The sequence below is a fragment of the Vigna unguiculata genome, chromosome 9, assembly GCF_004118075.2.
Source record: "Vigna unguiculata cultivar IT97K-499-35 chromosome 9, ASM411807v1, whole genome shotgun sequence".
NCBI lineage: Eukaryota > Viridiplantae > Streptophyta > Magnoliopsida > Fabales > Fabaceae > Vigna > Vigna unguiculata.
This window is the reverse complement of record NC_040287.1, coordinates 9,588,663-9,602,287: the sequence shown is the minus strand read 5'-3', so window position 1 is coordinate 9,602,287 and position 13,625 is coordinate 9,588,663. Positions and strand designations below refer to the sequence as shown.

Genomic DNA, 13,625 nt, shown 5'->3' with positions numbered 1-13,625 from the left:
TTATCCTTCTTTGATTTTTGTATTCTTGTTATCAAACATTCTGCAATGTGTATTTTCTTTTCAAATTTGTATTCTGCTTGGATACGATGTTCCGGGCAAAAGGACTTAATAATTTTTTTTTTTCTTTTTGGGCCGGAAAATATTAGTTTTAAATTTGAAAGATTCAAATAACTCCAACGGTTTTTTCTTCTAACTCAACAATCTAAACATTTTTAGCTCAATAATTCCACAATTTTATGTGTCATTGACATTAATTTTATTAAGTTAAAATTATTTCAGTAACGAAATAAAAATTATAAAATTAAGAAATTCATTTATGTTTTGACAAAAATAAAAAAGTTAAAGATTGAAAATGATAATAAATTAGTAAAGTTGGGTATTTGAAACAATTATCTCTATCAAATTAATGTTTGCAAATGTATACTAAAATTGTGTATAAAATTTGACGTTGGTCACATTTATATGTATAATTTATACATATGTTCGACAGAAAAATTAAATTTATATGTAAACAGGAAAGAAAAATGTTCCAATGCACACAATATCTCATTTACTATTTACTTTTTTCTTATTGAAAACAAATATTCTAGTCCTAAAAAAGGTTTGAATAGAGTTTATAAATGTTTTATGAGTTTTTTAGGATGATGATGATTACTGCAACAAATAAGATAAATAATCATTTTAATTTTATACTAACTCAACAAAATTAGAAATATAATAAGTATTATCATTGTTTTTTATGATATACAATGAGTTCATGAAATTACTATTACTTTTTATCTTACTTTAAGATAAATAATATAAGAATGTGTTTTCACAAAGTTACTTCTACAACAAATGAGTTATTTATAAGATTACAAGAATAAATATAAATTCATTTTAAGATGAAATATTATATGGAGTAAAAGTTTTACTAAGATTTTTCTTTTTACAAAGAAATAACACTTTTTTTTTCTAGTAAGACTTTTCTATAATCTAACACTGAAATGGCTATGACACATGTACAATACATCAATAATCTCTTATGTGGAATCGTTAGATTATATAGGACAAACCTTCTATTTTTGTGTTTTAAATAAAATTGTTGTAAGTTGTTTGTTGATATTTTGTTTTCTCACACTAAGAGAAGTAGGGAGCTTTTTAGCTACTAGAATCTATTGCAATATCTTTTTTGTTTTGCAATTGTTTTGTATTGTGAACACTATTTTTGAGCATACAATAATAAAATGTAGATTTGTTTTAAGAAAGTTTTTTTGGAAATGTATGTCAATACTATGATGTCTTTCAGAAGAAAGTATATTTTGAATTGAATTTGCTTCTTATTGCTCTTGTATGTTTTTTCTTTCACTAAATATTATTTATTGTTATTATCATCATCAAAATTAAAAATTATGGAAGCAATCTTTGTTTAAACTATTATAGAATATTAGATTATCTCACGACTTCATCATCAGTTATATGTTTTTGTATCGTTATACTTAAAAAATCCTTATTAATTCTTAGATATCTTAATTTTAATTTTTTTAGTCTCTTTAATTTTAAAATTATGAATTAAATGGCATGTCTAAAAATTAAAATAGATTAAAATGGTATTTGTTATAGGAACTAAAAAGGAATACCTTGTAAGTATATGGATTAATAGATGAAATGTGTACCACTATAATATTAGATAACTAATTAGGCTCTAATAATAATAATAATAATAATAATAATAATAATAATAATAATAAAATAAATAAATAAATAAATGAGTACAATTGTCGTTTCCTTCCTCGCTTTTGGTGCACAAAAGTAAGCGTCTCTCATATTGGATTCTTATTAAAGCTTGTATGCATAATAAGCAAAATCAGTTGAAGCACTTTTGTTGGAGATGGCGTTAGTTTATTTAGTTAATCGTCTGCTAAGTGATGCGAAGGATCAATGAATGTTTTTAAAATATTGAACTAAAATAAGAGTATTTTTTTTGTCAATTGAAGTGTATATTAAATACCACGCATAAAATGATGCCATTTTGAGAAAAATCAAACGAGAAGAAAAATATCAGCTAGAGTGCGTTTAAGGTCTTCTAACACAGTCAATGAGTACCTTTTATAATAAATAATTTATTTTAAAAAAGATGTTAGAGTGATTGAGACAACACCATAAGCTTAAGAGATGCAAATTGACTTTGAACGGGTTCATACGCAAGTGTAGTTGAACATGAATATGTTGAAATTCTTTATGGTCCTTCGAATTGGTTGAGAAAATAAGAATAAATAATAATCATCCGAAAAATGTCATAAAGTATGCTTATTTCATGAAAATCTCATACTAAATGAACATTTACAATTTATCTTATTTGAAGTGGAATCTCCAATGCTTGGTTTCATCCAAAATTTGGCCGTCTCATATTGGAATTGGCATTATATGCAATTTAAGTTCCTTCTGACATCGACCAACGACAACTACCGCATTGAAAATATCAACAACCGTAACCAAAAACATTCAAAACATACTTCACCGGTGTTAGTTAATTCTTGTGTGCAATTTTACCTTTCTTCTCATCTTACTGCCATTCTTCTATTCTTGTTCTTCTTTGCACTTTTCTACAGTTCTTCAACCAACTCACAGTGGTATATCTCCTGTCCATCATCACCTAAAGATCATAACAAACTTTTCAAATTCCCATCTCAAAAATATATCAATGTCAGCCTCCACTCATGCAATTGCAGAGGCTGTGCTTGCCACAGCTGGGGCTATGCTACTTATTGCTGCTGTTTTTGTTTACTTCTTTCACAGATTTGTGATTTCTAGATACCGCCAGAGAAACAAAATTGGAACAAGTTTGCTTCGAGAATCAGGAGTGAACCTTGAGTATATAAACAAAGTTGGTGGCAATGTGAAGGGGTTAATAGTTGAAGAAAATGGGGTTGATGTTCTTTATGTGGTGGACACAGAAAGAAGACCTTTGATAACTGGATTCCAAAATAGTATACTCAATCCGAGTTTCGAACATGATGAGGACGAGAAAAGAATAGATATAATGGTCCAAAGGTCCAAACTTTTCAAGCCTGAAATTCCACAGCCATGTCAATCTCCGAGCTTGGTTGTTCATGAGGATCATCAAGTAAAAACAGAATCACAAACACCATCAGTTTCAACATCATTAACACCAAGACAAAACCTCCCACAATCACCTCAGCTAGCACCATCACCACCACCACCACCACCACAATCTTCACCAATTATTCTTGAGAGCAAGAAAACTCAACCACCACCACCTCCTCCTCCTCCTCCTACTCGTCCTCCACCACCACCACCAGGTCCACCCCCTCTTCCAAAGGCCAGTGGCTTCATTTCATCACTGAAACCCCCACCTGCACCCAAAGGGAAAACAAACATAAGAAGCACCAAAGAGGGTGTGGCAGGGGAGAGTTCAAGAGAGAAGGGTGTTGCTCAAACAAGGCTCAAGCCTCTACACTGGGATAAGGTTGTAGCAAATGTTGATCATTCAACAGTATGGGATCAGATCAATGATGGTTCTTTCAGGTATATATATATCCACCTTATTGTTAACTTCACTAGTGCATGTTTTCATGGTTTTAAACTGTGGTCTTAATTTTGTTATAACTTTTGACATTATAATGAAACTGATGTGGTCACCATCACAGTCATGGTAAAAAGTTCTTGAAGTTGAAATCACTGTCGCTATCCGTTTTTAAAACCTTGACTGTTTATATCATCACTGTACTTTCAACTTGACAGGAAGTTCTTTCCCCCTTTTACAGGTTTGATGATGAATTGATGGAATCACTCTTTGGATATTCAAGTAGCTATAAAACACAAGAAAGAAACAGAACTCTTTCCACTTTGGCCAAGTCCAATTCCAGTGCACCAACTCAAATATTCATTCTTGACCCAAGAAAATCTCAAAACACTGCCATTGTGCTAAGATCACTTGCCATTTCTCGCAAAGGAATCTTGGATGCTGTTCTTGATGGTCAAGGTCTAAGTGTTGAGACGCTTGAAAGACTCACTAAAATAGCTCCCACCCAAGAAGAGGAAGCAAAAATCATCCAATTCAGTGGCAACCCGGATCAACTTGCTGATGCAGAGTCTTTCCTGCACTACATTCTTAAAGCAGTTCCAACAGCATTCAACCGTTTGAAGGCGATGCTTTTCAGGTCGAGTTATGATTTTGAAGTTCTTCAGCACAAGGAACAACTACAATCGCTTGAAATGGGTTGCAAGGAACTGAGAACTAGTGGTCTGTTTTTGAAACTCCTTGAGGCCATTCTCAAGGCTGGGAATCGTATGAACGCTGGAACTTCAAGAGGCAATGCACAAGGTTTCAACCTGAGTGCTCTTAGAAAACTTTCTGACGTGAAAAGCACAGATGGGAAAACTAGTTTGCTTCATTTTATAGTAGAACAAGTGGTTCAGTCAGAAGGAAAAAGACAAGCTCTCTATCGAAAGCACAAACTTCACACAAGCAATGTTGAAGCAAACACTGTGAATAGAGGTTATTCATATAGCCAGATACAGCTAGAGGAAGATAAAGAACGCACAATGCTTGGTTTGCAAGTGTTACGTGGGCTAAGTGATGAGTTATCTGAAGCAAAGAAAGCAGCTAGTATTGAGTATCACAATTTTATCACAATGTGTTCCACTCTGAATGCTCATGTCAGTGAAATTAGACAGATTGTAACGTGTTGTGGCTACACCAGGAGTGGTGGATTTATCAACGAAATGAAAGGGTTCCTTGAGGAATGTGAGGGAGAACTTGAGGTGGTGAAAGAGGAGCAAACAAGGATCATGGAGCTTGTGAAGAAAACAAATGATTACTATCTTGCAGGAGCGTCGAAAGACAACATGGTAAACCCCTTTCAACTGTTTGTTATTGTGAAGAATTTTGTTGACATGGTTGATCAGGCTTGCACAGAACTAAAAAGGAAGGTGGAAAAGAAGAATGTGGGAGGAGAAGCTGTGTCAACAACACCACCTTTGTCACCATCAAAGAGGGCACCACTGAGATTCCCTAACTTTGATATGTATTTTCTGTCAAATGTGTCAGAAACTTCATCTTCTAGCCAGTCAGAAGATGATTTCTGAAGCTGGATTTGAGTTTATTTCATTTTGGTTCTGCAAAATGTTCACTGGTGTTCCCTTGTCGATCACAGATTTGGTACATAAAATCTTTAACTTCGATGGATTTCTAAGGTGTACAAAAGATATGACTAAATGAGTATACTTTAATGAGCTCGTTAGAATTGTGATTTTGGTTCAATTGAAATTGAAGAAAGGTTTTAGTCTTGATTCAGAATAATTAAGATATTCATACCTTTTATAATAATCCTTATTCCTAGCATTTTGGTTATAGGAAACTGCTATAACACTGATCTGATCATTATTGTGCTAATTGTTGGGAGAAATGAATTATCTAACATTATTCACTCTCATTACACACACAAATTTATCTGTTCATAAATATTTAGTATGATTTATGGTAAGACTCTACCTAATATTTATTAAGGTTAAGGTTTACTAAGAAAAGCCATAGACACATTTTCGCATCATATCCAAAGTCATAATATTAAATGTTTCTTAATGCTTATATATTTTCATTCTCTTGACAGCAACACGATGATTGTCATAAGAAAAAAAAAAATTGATATTGCCAAAGGTGAAGCCGTCTCTGCAATATAAAATCACAAAAAAGTTAGCAGAAACTTGTGATTGGATGTTCAAATGATTGTTTCTGATACATCATTATCATTGTCCATGTTCTTAAAGGCTTTGGTTGGTTATATTATTTATTAATGGGGCAAGTGTTGTCCAAGAGCCATTGAAGTTATCAATGGCTGACCGTTTCAGCAAAAATAAGTGAACTTTGTATTGTTCGGACTTGCTTCCAAAACTAAAATTCCCACATAGAAAAGAGACAAACAGAAAAAATCAAAAAGAGAAACCCACATGGAAAAAAGAACACTAACAACACACTTTTTTTATTAGGAGAATTTTATGAGCCCTACCATGACTAAATTTACTGAAGATTTCTGCATCGCCAAATGGGAAAAACTTATGAAAGATTTGTATTATATTTCTATTCATCCAAGTTTCTTTTGTCAACTATTCAAATCTCCACAATTGTTACACCTCCTTTATAATTGTTGTGGAACTCAACTTTAGGATTTCAAGTTATTCATTCAGGTGCAAAGTCTAGAATAAAAACTTGCATTTTGTGCAATAGTTTTATTTGCAAGAAAATCTAAAAATATTTAGGTGGTTCTTCATTTGAATATCAACACGAAGAACCCATCAAAATGTATGAGTTATAGACTTAATATGAAAATTAAAATCCTTTTAGAAATGACTGTTTCAATCAATTTTATTATAAACACAAAGAACCCATCAAAATGTATGAGTTATAAACTTAATATGAAAATTAAAATCTTTTTAGCAATAAATATAAAATGATTTCATATTGAAAATGACTGTTTCAATCAATTTTATTATTTTGTATAAATTTTTTTATCTCTGTAAATATTACACTCTTATCTGTGGATTATTAGTAGAAACAAAAAGAATTCACAATCATTAATTGTTTTAAATTTAAATTAAAAAATTAAAATTTATTTTCACAGAAAACAGTTCCTAAAATTTTCAATGATCCAATGTCACTGCAAACCCGGTCATATATTTTACTTATACAGTGTGCGGGTCGGTCTTGGTTTTGCTCGTGATAGCATCATTAGTTTATCAAACATCACATTTTAGTTGAAGTCAACTTACATTGTCTTGGTTTCATAGTACTATTTACACATACACGTTTTTTTATCTTAAGACTATATATATATATATATATATATATATATATATATATATATATATATATATATATATAAAGATAGAGTATTCGGATACTTCAATCCTTACACGAGTCTCAATAATACATTTCCTGCCAAACCTCCACATCAATTAAGAAATAAATCTACCCAACCCCACATACCAATATATTCAACACTGATTCATGACCCCATCATCTTCTCATTGAACGGTGTATGTTTAAGTCAATGTCAACCCCTCAATGGTGATCTTGATCCCATCTGATCAAATACAACCATCTCAACTTGAGTACTGAACATTCATCAAACTTCAAACTTGAAACTTGAAACCTTCTCACAAGTGGGGTGTGAAGAAGCAATCATAGAGAATGGAAATGAGAGGAGAGGTGATTGAGAAGGCTTATGGTGGGTGTTGGAGGGCTCACAGGTCACCAGACAGACCTTACCTTGTTGAAAAGATCACCAGAAACGACCCTTCTGAAGTTATCATCTGTTTTCCTGGATCAGATGCTGTGAAGGATTGGTACTCTCGGAGAAACTTTGGTGAAACCAAAATAGATCTTAGTCGCTTTCCCTCACTCAGAAGCATTGGTAACGATGAACCTGCTTTAGTCAATGAGGCCTTCTTAAAAAGATTCCAAGGCATTTTGTTGGCAAAACCATCACTTCCAGATGAGGTAATGTATCACACCAACTCTCTTACCCTTACTCATTTTGTTATGCAAAACATTACTTTTGGATTTTCTTGCGTTCTTTCTCAGACTTTGCCACTGTCACAAAGTTTCTGCATTTGTTAGTTGTGTAACTGATATTGATTTGTCAACTGTTAGTGTAGTTCCCTTTATTTAAGGAAAGGAAAATGTTAATTAGTAGAAAGGTTGCTAAAAGTGTTGATTTGATACAATTGCCTTTTTGGATCTATTATTAGAACTCCCGTAGAGAAAGAAAGAGCTTCATTTCACTGCATAGAAACTTCTGATTTTTCATTTTTTCTTACAACAACATTTCTGCAGGTGGAGAAAGCTATGGGTAAAAAGAAGCAAATAGTGTTTGCAGGGCACTGTTCTGGTGGTCCAATGGCCATTCTGGCAACCCTATGGACCTTAGAAAAATATCGAGCTCCAAATTCCCATGGGGGTATCCCTCCCCTCTGTGTAACCTTTGGTTCACCCTTAGTTGGGAATCACATATTTTCCCATGCCACAAGGCGAGAAAATTGGTCTAGATACTTCTTTCACTGTGTGATGAGATATGACATAGTGCCACGAATCCTCTTTGCTCCCCTCTCTTCCCTAGACCAATCATTTGAACAAATTTCACAGTCCTTCAACCCCAGATCCAGGTCTTTCATGAGCGAATCAGTGGGAAGATCAAGTGCAATATCAGATTTCTACATTACCATAATGTCAAATGCTGCCACTGTCACAAGCCATGATGCTTGTAAGCTAATGTGCATCACAGATACCACATTGGAAACTCTGGAAAATTTTATTCCCTTAAGCCCTTATAGACCCTTTGGCACTTACATTTTCTGCACAGGAAATGGAAATTTAGGGAAGAAAATTGTGATAACAAACCCAGATGCAGTTCTACAAGTCCTGTTTTTCTCTGCTCAATTAAGCACCGAAGCAGAAGCAGCTCAAGTTGCCTACAAAAGCCTAAGAGAACATACAATTTACGGCACCGAACTGCAACAAATTGCAGCACAGAATGTTGTGCACTTAGATCAACAACAGCTCCAGAAGTTTCCTCTGTCTGAAGATGATGCTGGTGGCTCAAATGACCTTGGTCTGGTAAGTAAATTACTATTCATTATATAACTATATATTGTAATAAAATCATAGGATAAAATCCTAGGTATATGTTCCTAAGTATCTAGTATATGTTTCAGAGCCTAAGAGGAAGACTGTGCCTTCGGGCAGCAGCAGAATTGGAGGAAAGAAAGTGTGAGAAGGAGAAAAAGTTGAAGGAGAAGAGAAGTTTTATAGAGCAAAAGTTAACAAAGGAGCTTGGGGAATACAGAGAAATGTGGGCGCACCAAAGAGTAGGTTTTTACGATGGATTCAGGGAGCATAAGAGAGCTGAAGACTTCAAAGCAAATGTGACGAGGCTAGAAATAGCAGGTGTGTGGGACGAGATCATTGAAAAGCTAAGAAATCACGAACTCCCAGATGAGTTTGAAGCGGATAGAGAATGGGTTGATCTTGGAACAAGGTGTAGGGAACTGGTGGAGCCTCTAGACATTGCTAATTATTACCGACATGGGAGGCATTACGAGGATGATGCTTCTTCTTACATGGTTAAGGGAAGGCCAAAACGATATAGATACCCTCAAAGATGGTTGGAACATGCTCAGAGAAGGCCACGAGAAACTATCTCAACGTCTTGCTTCTGGGCTGAGGTGGAAGAGCTTCGCTACAAAACTGCTAATGGTGATGCTTCATATAGGAATGTTGAGGAAAGGGTTGTGGGTTTGGTGGGTCAGATAGAGGAATGGTGTAAAAAAGGAGAATTGGCTAAGGATGTGTTCTTGGAGGGTTCCACCTTCGTCAAGTGGTGGAAAACTCTTCATCCACGACACAAGAACCAACCCTCCATTATAAGTCTTATCGGAGCGTGACACCAAACAAACTTATCACAAAAGTTTTTTTTTTTTTTTCCCTCTTCTCTTTTCCTCAACACTTTCTCTTGCTTCCATCTCTTGTTGCCTTTTGTTGTTGGAGATAAATTGATGATTTTCTAATAATTCCATTTTCATTCATTCTTTTTCTTATATACTAGTGTAAACACAGGCGCTATCGCGCCTGCGTGTACGCATTTTTCGAATTATATTTATAATTAATGATATTGTAATGTTATTAAGTTAATGAACAAAATAAAAGTATATTTATAAAAATTAAAGTGAAATGTATGGAAAAAATATGAAAAAAATAATTGTTGATGAATAGTATGAGAAAAAAGAAAAAGGAGATAAATAAATAGTTTTATAAAAACTTGTAAAATTAACCGTTAATTTTTAAAAATTTAATAAATAATTAAATTGTAAAGGGTAAAATTGGAATTATGAAATGTGGACACAAAAGAGGGAATCCCCTTTATATATAGTTATAGATACCAGCATGAAACTCGTGCGCACGGTTTTTTTTTTTTTGTGTTATTGTTATTGTGGGTATTTTGTTTAAATATTATATATTATATTAGTAAAAAATTAAATAAAAGTATTGTTATTATTGGTATAATTTATGTGAATTTGTAAATATATCATTTAGATTTTGGTTAATTGCGACAATATGTTTCACTATATAATTATTCAAGATCATTGATTCGGTTCATTACACAAATTTAAAGGATGTCATTTTGGCGATAAGGTATAGTAATAAGGTGTTTTGTAAACTTTTATCATATGCATATTGTGAACTTTTGTCCCGTGTCAAAAGTATTGTCCATATCTTTGGGAGTCTACGCACGGGTCTATATATTTTTTTAATTATATATTCACATATGAATTTGTTTGTGTCATATTATAAAATTATATAATAATTAATATATAAAAAAATAATAGTATTATACAGTTAAAATTTACTATTATGAACTTTGGTCCCATATAAAATAAAAACACTAAATTTGTTAATAAGACTATTAATAATGATAATAATTATAATAATAATACTAATAATAAGAAGAAAAAATGACCAATAAAAAATACAATTATGTTGCATTATTAATTTTTGATTTAGAGAATAGTGTTGACTCATAAACCATAATATAACATTCAACCAACTGTTAGTATTTGTTAGAGTCCTATTAAGATTTTATTTTTCAGCTTAAAACCTAATATAATGCATAAATTATTTAAATTCCTAATTTATACCATACAATGTTAATTCTTTTTTATACGAAAGATTTTGTATCCAAGATATCAGCATAACCAACAGTGTCCCTTTTAAAATGTGTTTTTTTATAAAGTCTTGTCCAGTGCCCTTTTAAAACAAAATAACTACATTGTGAGCACAAATATCAGAAGTATCATCATTATAACTATATTGCCAACAATTTAAGTCACCACAAAATTAATCTTCTAAACACAATTCAAACAAATACATTCCCCCAAATAATTCCATCCAACAAAAGTATATTTAAAAAATGGGCTCTTAGAATGCAATGCAATGTAGAGGAACCTTTTGTAATTTACAATGAAATGTAAGATGAGGGGAGCCGTGGCTCCCCCAGTTTTTTTTTTTTTAATTTTTTTTATATATATTTATATATTTTTTAAATTATATTTATATATTATTTATATTATGAAAAATTATAATAAAAGATAAAATAAAAAAAATTTAATGAAGACATTGATTTATAAAAGAGATTAGATTTTTTTTTCTGGCTACAAGATCTTTCCACCATGTAAATTATGAGAAATCAATACAAAGAGATAGATCGGGAAATAGAGGTTGGAAAACACATAAATTGAGATTGAAGTATACATTATTGCATGATCTCTCAGATCAAGGTTAGTATTTTATCATGATTTATGTATGTTAAATTTATTTAGAATGTTTATCCCAAATTAATAAAACCCTAATTATGATTTTAGGGATTCTTTTATGAAAATGGTATGAACCTAATTATAATTTTTCTCATATTATTATAATCCTTAATTGTAAAATTTAGGGATTTTGTGGTTTTTGCTGCCTATGGTAATTTTTTTTTAAGTTTTGAATTCATACCGTGTTGCTTATGTAATTAAAGTGATATGAGTTTTGTTATGTTTTGTATTGTGATAATTGTGATTTGTGAATATAAATTTTATTTTTTTCAGATAGGCAAGAGATGACAAATTTATATTAGAAAGATTATGATAAAAAGTAAAAAAATTGATTCTTTTTTTTAAAGAGGTAGGTTTGTGATAAAGATAAAAAAATTGCATTTACATTAACTAAACTTGAGAAATTTCATGAGAACCATGAATTCAAGACAATAAAAAACAAATATCTAAAGTTCTTAGAGTTATAATATAATGAATTTAAAAATTCATTATAACGCGAGAAAAACGGCCTCAAATTTGACAATACCACAAAATCAAATTGATAAGGTACGAAGGACTTATCTAAAATGGTATTGATGGTTTAGTATCATGAAATAATAGCATGATATAATAATGAATGATAGTAATATTTTTTTTGAATTCTACTATTATGTTAAGCAGAGGAAATGAAGAGAAAAGATGAAGAGCTTTTTTTCTAACTAAAAAAAATTATATATAAGAAATCTATTTGGCACCCCTACATTTTTTATCCAAGTTCCGCCACTGACTCCAACACTCTAGATATCTACTCTTGGCCCATAATTCCTGCCATAATTTTTTCATAAATCTAAGTTATACTTTTACAGTTTCAGTTAGACATGTGAGTAACTAAGATTCAATTGATGTGGTTGCATCATATTTGTGCTTAATCATATCAGAATCCACAAGAATGGGAACCTTAGCTCCAAGCCAGGATGCAAGACCTAAGCAAAGTGCATGAGCAATGCTAAATCAGGGGTTGTAAGGAAATCCAATAACAGAAACATATTATTATTTAAATTAAGAAAACATTAAGAGGATGCTCGCTAAAATCTCCCATAAAAAAAGGAATGTGATATGATCCTAAAATGTACATTATTTATCCAAAAAAAAAAGAATTTACAGCTTTAAATCATTATTAAGTTACTCATAACAAAATAACCCTAAAACAAAAAAAAAAATCTGAAATCCACATCAATATTCTACTAAAGTAAAATAAAGTGTCATGTTAAACTATCTTAATATGCACTTTCATTAAACAACTCCAGTTATCTTCTAGTAAACAGAACATATACCCTCTAGTTACCTTATTTAGCTTTAGATGTTGATCAATCAACAATATCATTTGAAAAAAATTTTTGTCTAATAAGAAAGTAAAATAAAAATAGGTCCATATTATTAAAGACTATATTTACCTGATTGTTGCATCTTACTTGGTAAAACACTTCATCAACAACCTGATTTCGAATACTTGAAATATAGTAAAGATTGAAATAAGTAAAGACTATATTTAGTGGTTATAGGAAGAGTCTGTCATCCAAGAACTAATAACAGATATCCTACTGGTTAAACAGCTATTTCAGAATGGTAGCGATTCATGATTCCTTCAACAAATCAAATATAAAATTTCAATTTAGTTCATATCAGAATGGTATTCAATACAATCAAAACCGTGGTGCTCATTGTGTATAAGTTCTATATTTGTCTCTTTAGAATTAGCTGTCCATATTTCTTAAAATAACCAACATGTTGATGCATTTATAGGTCCAATGACCTGATAATTTATACAATAGAGTAGATTATTAGTCTTTCTAAATTTGACAAATACCTTGGTACCCTTGCGAACATTATGGTACACCTCCATGAACAAAACAACTTTAGGATACTGCACAGGTACGTGTTCCTGAAGGTTGACTGCGTTGGCCTCCAAACATTAATCTAAAATATAATGGGGATTAGAAATAAGAAAATATATGGGGAAATGCATAAAACTCATTCTTGTTTGGACATGTTTACAATATCAACTTTGCACTTGAAGCCATTCAGACAAGGCAAAACCAACTTTAGTCAGCTGCAAGAACGAAACTATAACACCCAACAAAAGGAACTCCTGATATAATTTCTAATTGAATTTCATGTTTTAGTTGAATATAATTTCTCATGAACTCTCGTGTTTTATACGTCTTTACTTCAAGATAAAATCATTAATCCAAATGAGATAGGAATATATATTAGGC

The 13,625-nt window shown here is 31.7% G+C and overlaps 2 protein-coding genes across 2 annotated transcripts; both read left to right on the top strand.

The window, feature by feature from the left end:
- The first annotated feature begins 2,452 nt into the window (after positions 1–2,452).
- LOC114162961 (formin-like protein 4) lies at positions 2,453–5,191 on the top strand. The gene is made up of 2 exons (XM_028046981.1): positions 2,453–3,528; positions 3,768–5,191. Exons 1-2 carry the CDS (start codon positions 2,684–2,686, stop codon positions 5,089–5,091), a joined length of 2,169 nt encoding a protein of 722 aa, XP_027902782.1. The 5' UTR covers positions 2,453–2,683; the 3' UTR covers positions 5,092–5,191.
- Positions 5,192–6,967: 1,776 nt separating this feature from the next.
- Positions 6,968–9,585, top strand: LOC114164183 (protein EDS1L-like). Its single transcript, XM_028048748.1, has 3 exons — positions 6,968–7,501; positions 7,838–8,617; positions 8,716–9,585. Exons 1-3 carry the CDS (start codon positions 7,193–7,195, stop codon positions 9,442–9,444), a joined length of 1,818 nt encoding a protein of 605 aa, XP_027904549.1. The 5' UTR covers positions 6,968–7,192; the 3' UTR covers positions 9,445–9,585.
- Positions 9,586–13,625: the final 4,040 nt, after the last annotated feature.

Excerpts from the sequence above, each read along its gene's own strand:
- LOC114162961 (XM_028046981.1), top strand. The coding sequence starts at position 2,684 with ATGTCAGCCTCCACTCATGCAATTGCAGAGGCTGTGCTTGCCACAGCT. Across the intron at positions 3,529-3,767 it reads ATCAATGATGGTTCTTTCAG|GTTTGATGATGAATTGATGG; the intron begins GTATATATATAT and ends CCCCTTTTACAG.
- LOC114164183 (XM_028048748.1), top strand. The coding sequence starts at position 7,193 with ATGGAAATGAGAGGAGAGGTGATTGAGAAGGCTTATGGTGGGTGTTGG. Across the intron at positions 7,502-7,837 it reads AACCATCACTTCCAGATGAG|GTGGAGAAAGCTATGGGTAA; the intron begins GTAATGTATCAC and ends ACATTTCTGCAG. Across the intron at positions 8,618-8,715 it reads GCTCAAATGACCTTGGTCTG|AGCCTAAGAGGAAGACTGTG; the intron begins GTAAGTAAATTA and ends TATATGTTTCAG.